Below are 6,609 nucleotides of genomic sequence, written 5' to 3' on the forward strand. Positions count from 1 at the left end.
TTTTAACCATAGTTGAGGGTACGGATGTAGATCAACCAATAAACTGAGAGCTTCGCTCTTATGGTCAGATTTCTCTTTACCACGACAGACTGGTACATTATCCGCAGCACCAATCCATCTGCCGATCTCCCGCTCCACTCACTCATGAACAATTTATAGGTGCTTTATATTGCAAGGTAGACCCTACAATAATACATACAGAGAAAAACTGAAAGATCATATGACCCCCTATCAGCAAGTGCTTTGGCAATAGTGAGAAGGAAAAATCCCTTTTAACAGGAAGACCCCCAGCAGAATCAAACTCTGGGAGGGGCGGGGCCATCTGCTATAACCGCTTGGGGTGAGAGAAGGGAAACGGACAAAAGACTTGTTGTGATGATGAAATGCAGAGAGGTGTATAATCACATAGTGAGTGAAGAAGAAATACAGTGTAATCCCCCTGTAGTTGGAACATGCCCCTCTCTCCTCATTCTTGAAGATAGGAACCCCCATCCTGGTCTTCCAATCTAGAGGTACCATCCCTGATGTCCAAGCAACATTGTAGAGATGTGTCAACCAAGAAAGCCCTACAACATCCAGAGCCTTCAGGAACTCAGAGCGAGCCTCATCCACCCCAGGGGCCCTGCCACGAACGAGTTGGTTAACTCAGTGAACTCACCCCCAGTGATGGATAAGTCGTCGTCATCGTGCCTCATCCCAGACTCTGCTTCCTCTTCAGAAGACGCATGCTGCCCACACTATACACAGTGTAGGTAGAGCACCACTTTTCCCTCCTGAGATGCCTGACATTTTCCCAGAATCTTTTTGAGGCAGTCCAAAAGTCTTTTTCCATTGCATCTTCAAACTCCTCCCCCCACAAGTTGTTGCTTCAGCCACAGCCTGAGCCACAATCTACTTCGCCTGTCAGTACCTATCGGCTGTCTCCGAAGTCCCACAGGCTAACCAAGCATGATAAGAGTCCTTCTTCAGTGCAGCAGCTTCAGTAACAGAGATTGCTGAACAAGGTCCATTAAGATTCAATGTCCCCAGTCTCTCTCAGGAAGCTGTCAAAACTCTGCCAGAGGTATGAGTTGAAGATCTTGCATCCTCACTATATGTTTAGGTGACCTAGGTCTGTTCAGCATCCTCCCCCACCACTTGATCCAACTCACAACCAGGTGGTGATCAGTTGACAGCTCAGCACCTCTCGTCATTTAAGTGTCCAGAACATACGTTCCTAAATCTGATGATACAATAACAAAATTGATCATCGACCTTTGGCCAAGGGTGTCACATGCACTTATAGGCATGCTTATGTTCAAATGTGGTGTTTGTTATGAACAAACTGTGGATTGCACAGAAGTCCAGTAAAAGAACACTGCTTGGGTTGAGATCTTGCAGGCCATTCCTCCCAATCACGCCCAGCCAGGTCTCACTGTCATTGCTCACATGTGTGTTGAAATCTCCCAGTAAGACAACAGGGTCCCTAGGTGGAGCACCCTCAAGCACTCACCCAGGGGCTCCAGGAAGGCTGGGTACTCGGAACTGTCGTATGGCAAGTGCAAGAAACAGTCAGGACCCATTCCCCTACCATAAGGCGCAGAGAACAAACCCTCTTGTCCACCAAGATAAACTCCAATGTGCAGACACCAAGACGAGGGGATACTAGTGTAACTAGAGTGGTGGACCAACAATAGGGTGAGCCCATCTCCCTTTTTCAGGCTGTGTCCCGGCCGGCCTCATGGACTAAGGCCCAGCTACCAGGCACTTGCCCCCAGGCACCTACCCCTGGCAGGGTGAAATGTTGCCTAGATCACAAAAAGTTGATTCTGTTCATCTGGAAGTAGAGCTTTCAGTGGGAGAAACGTTTTGTCACTCATACAAGTGGCTTCTTCAGTCTCGGCTGGCTGCAGGTTTGGGATTTACATACCTCATTGATTGAACATGCATCAAGGAAGGTTCCCCAGATGTTTCATTAATAGGAGTTTTGAATCGCCTAGTCCCTCACCCAGAACCAATTTGTCATCAGAGACCCTGCCAAGGGGCCAAAAACACCCAACAACATTGCCCCTGGGATCCCTGGGACGCACAAACCCCTCCACCATTATAAGGCAATAATTCACAGAAGATATAGATATCGGAATATGGGGACTGAAGCCCTTTCCTTGGAGCCAGGTCTTGAGGAGTGTCTCATAAACCAGCATCTTATGGACAGGCTTTTGCCATTGCTAGATCGTTGCATCAGCCAGGGTATGTGGCAGGCCTCAGTGGTACCAAGTTTTGTGTCAGATTTTTCTTTGAATTCATCTCTGTTTCTGCGCAAACCACTTTACATTGTTAGAATCTCGTGAGCTTTTGTGACAGTGCCCATGTGCTCTCAGACTAACTACACTACCCTTGCCATGTCTCCTTGATCTCACAGCATCACAGTCAGTGTTAATTCTGAATTCATTACTATCTGCAAATAAACATGTTAAATCTTGTGCCTACTGGGTGAGGTGTTACGGGCATGTCCCACTGGGAGGAGGCCCCGGGGCAGACCCAGGACACGCTGGAGAGATTATATCTCTCGGCTGGCCTGGGAACGCCTTGGTGTTCCCCCAGATAAGCTGGAGGAGGTGGCTGGGGAGAGGGAGGTCTGGGCCTCTCTGCTTAGGCTGCTGCCCCGCGACCCGGCCCCGGATAAAGCGGAAGATGGATGAATGAAGGATGGATGAAGATGGATGGATGGGAATATGACATTAAGAACTTTTATTCTCCTCAAGTTTTAAATAATCATTTTAGCTTTTATGTCTGAATGGGACATTTAAGTGTTTCTTTCTTTTTGGGGGTTAGGGGTTGACAGATCACAGGCCTGCATTTAACTGTCTCTAGTTACTCCTGTCACACCAACCCTTTGCATGTTGTCCGTCTATGTAGCTTATTCGAGTCTTCCTTTTTTCCTGCCTGGCAGCTCCATCCTCAACATCCTTTATACCCCTCCTGTTCACATGTCCAGATCATCTCAAACTCTTTCATTTTCTCGCCAACCTGTTCAACCTGAGCTGAGGATTATTAAAATGTTTTATCTTTAAAAGATGTGTCTGTTTGGAGGCCAACCTAGACCCCTTGGATTGCAGGGTGTTTAATAGACAGACATTTATTGAAAGGCCTGAACTTAATCATTAAATCATCACATTCTGCTATACAACAAATATTTTTACTGTACTCACCGCCCCTTATAGGATCCAAGCTGGCAGGGACTTTTTCTTCCTCATCTTGACTGGGTGAAACAGATGTTTCCTCACTGGAAACTTCCTCCCTCATGCTCTTCCTCACCACTGTATCTATGGCTGCTAACAGCTGCTCTTGTTCCAGGTTCTTCTGCCACAACAGTTTTTCTCTACATTTCTTGATTATGTCTCCTAACTGTGGATGCTGCTGATACTTTTCAATGGAACTTGAACTCTTGTCTTTGGGCATTATCAGAACCAGTGAACGATCAAATGATGGATCACCAAAGATTTCAAGGACCATTTGTAGCCTCTGTCTGTGATCCTCAGTGAAGTCTGCAGGCTGGAGGACCAGCAGAAACACATGAGGTCCAGGAGCAGAGAGTCTCACACAGTCCTCAACTTGTTTCGTCAGATCTTCTGGGGAGATTTTAGTTGACAGCAGATCTGGAGTGTTGATGAGATCGATTTCTTTCCCCTTCAGCTCCCTTTTGACTCTCAGGCAGAGGTCTGCTTTATCCTCAGAGCTGAACACAGTCACTCCCAGTATGAAGTTGCCCACTGAGCTTCTCTTAGACCAGTTGTTCCCCAGCAGAACGACCCTCAGCTCAGACACTGAAAAAGAGACTTTAGGTGAGTACTGAGTTAACTTTCATTTTTCATTAAGTTTTTTGTAATTATTAGTCAATAATATTTAGAGTTGTTGCGCCACATCCTTTGTACAAGAAATCAAACGATTCAGTTTATTCAAAACAGAAAATGTGAATTTAGACATAAACACTTACATTTAACCTCTTATTTTTATTTCATTTGTTAAAGATTGTGATATGTTACTACTGGGTTGATATTTTGAAATTATAAAGTTTGTGGCATAATATTTTGTACCACACATTTATTGGTTTATCTTATTTTATTCATTATGTGTTGTTAATTTCTCTTACAGTCCTCACACTCAGTGCTGATGTGTTCTGGCTTATCTTCATCTGCAAAAATAGAAAAAACACAAATCAGCATTCTAACACTTTACCAGCCACCATTTTTGCTTTCTGAAATGAAAAATCCCATTCACTCTATGTAATGAACAGATTTCATATCAATGTAATTAAACAGATTATGTTCCTAAGTCTGTGTAAATAGACAAGAAGCTGCCGGATCAGTGTTGAGTGTAAGTAACGCGTTACTGTAATTAAATTACTTTTCCACTGAAAAAGTAGAGTAACTGATTACTGTTCATTTTTAGGTATTTTAATTACAGTTACTTACAATGTACTTGCGTTAAATTGTAAAATAATTAAACTCGCTGAATATCATTATTTATCTTCTAAAGGTAAAAATAAACTGCCGCTTTAACGTCGCTGTAGTGCAGGTGCGCGTCATTTCGCGCCAGTTTGCTGCATAGTCGTATTCTATTTTTTTTTTTTTTTTTTTTTTTTTTTTATAGTCGTATTCTAAAGCGGAAGATGTCGGACTCGGTTGAAGCGAGTGGCTGTTTTACGAAATGTACATATTCCCGTCTCTTCACTTTTCTGAAACAAGCAGACAAGAACATTACAGTAATATGTAAAAACTATCGGCTGCTGTTAATAGCAGGAGTAATCTACTGAAGCGCCTGACATGAGAGCATGGACAAACACTTCTGAGTGATCCTTGTTCATCATCCATGGATAACACCGCGACAACTCCTGCTAAGCAGCAAAACCTGATTTTACTTCAGCAGCACAGAAAGCGTCTGAAGGTGAGCTTAAAAAAAATAATTGCAGGCTACATTGTGGAAGAGATGCTACCGCTGCGTACTGTAGAGTCTCCATCTTTTAAAAAAAATGTATTTATTATTTAAAGAGTTTAATTTCTATTGTTTGTCCACTCAAGGTTTATAGGGATTTTAAGAAGTATTCAGTTAAATTACTTATTGAGTAATTAAGTTACTTTTCAGACACAGTAATTAGATAAGTATTTTAAATACAATATTGATTAAGTAATTAGTAATTAGTAATTAATTACTTTTTTAAAGTAACTTACCCAACACTGTGCCGGAAATGCAGGAAAGTTGGAATAAACATTTTTAACTATTTCAAAACATATTTACAGTTAATAAAATATAGTTATCCATAGACCGCACTACCCAAGTGAAAAGAGAATCTGACCGTGTGCTCACATAACACCCCTGACACTTGCCTCCATTTGCATGAGTATATGTACAGTGTGAATGTATGTATGTGTGTGTGTGCACTGCTAACATGCTACAGTATATCTACAAGTATATCTTGTTAGCTTATCAGATTACCTCTTTCTCAGGTTTCTCAGGACATTCCACAATTCACAATTCATCAGGGACGATATAGAAAAGACAACTTGGCCTTCTTAGACTGTGAGATTTCCATCAGTAATGGGGGACATCTAAAAGCTGATGTGTACCGTAAACCTACGTATACGGATCAGTATTTAAGGTTTGACTCTCATCATTCACTGGAGCTCAAACTGGGTATCATCAGGACGCGACAACATAGAGCCAACACCATCCCCACTAACACAGCGGCCAGGGAGGCAGAAGAACAGCACATCAAGAAGGCCCTGAGTAAATGTGGTTATCCAAGCTGAACTTTTGTCAAAGCTGAAAAGGTGTCTAAAGAAAGCTCCTTGCTTTGAGGGTCAAAAGCCTCGTCCAGTGGTATGTCTGGATTGAAATATTGACAGTGATGTAGAGCACTTAAGGGTCCTTTTTGCTGCATGCTTACACATCACACTTCATAATGGTTATAAGGACATTCTCTGGGGCAAAGGAGTTCAAACGGGAGCAGATAAGAGGTCGACAGGAGTGAGCAGACGTGGAAGAAGAGGAGGTGTTGATGATGTCATCAAGCTGCGCCTGTTTTGGTCGAAAGCATGGCAGTGGCTACAAGCATTATCATCTGCAAATTATGCTGGGCGACAATCATAGCAAAGAGACAAAGCACTTTTGAAATATGGGAAAAGCTAAGAACTGCGCTTCCTCCACTTCCGTACCATTAATTCATTAATGTTGAATTCTCTCGCAGCTGCTCTGTTCGAATGTTGTTGCAGTTCATTAATGACTAACCTCGTATTGTGGATGAATTATCTTAGTTGTTCTCCTGAACGAGAGATTCAGCAGGTTGTTTACACTGAATAAATGGCTCATATCAGCATGTGCTGACCACTCAGTGCATTTTATCAACAACTTTAAAAAATTTTTGGGAACGCAGGCATCTGTTTAAAGCAAATGGATTTAATTTTAACAAGTCAGGGGTGAAATTGTTCACCTCCAACTTGTTTTATTCCATACGTCATCCATCTGTGCTTGGTGCCAAGGCTGAGATAAACGAGGAGTTCTCATAAAGAGGAACAAACAGTACTCCAAGAACAGACAAAGCCCAGCAGAAACCTTGAGGAGGAGCTCCAT

General features: G+C 42.7%; 1 protein-coding gene across 1 annotated transcript in view; it reads right to left on the minus strand.

Moving 5' to 3' along the window:
- The window catches only part of LOC102192986 (GTPase IMAP family member 8-like), a gene marked incomplete at its 3' end in the record, with an annotated part of 9,431 nt that extends 5,238 nt beyond the window's left edge, over positions 1–4,193 (minus strand). The window contains exons 1-2 of the mRNA XM_013908105.1: positions 4,133–4,193; positions 3,192–3,806 (exon numbers count right to left, since the gene is read on the minus strand). Coding sequence (XP_013763559.1) covers positions 3,192–3,495 — 304 coding nt within the window. The remainder of the gene's footprint in view (positions 1–3,191; positions 3,807–4,132) is intronic.
- Between the last annotated feature and the right edge of the window lie 2,416 nt (positions 4,194–6,609).

Source organism: Pundamilia nyererei, unplaced genomic scaffold, assembly GCF_000239375.1.
Source record: "Pundamilia nyererei isolate P.nyererei 1_Seehausen unplaced genomic scaffold, PunNye1.0 scaffold01205, whole genome shotgun sequence".
NCBI classification, from domain to species: Eukaryota; Metazoa; Chordata; class Actinopteri; order Cichliformes; family Cichlidae; genus Pundamilia; species Pundamilia nyererei.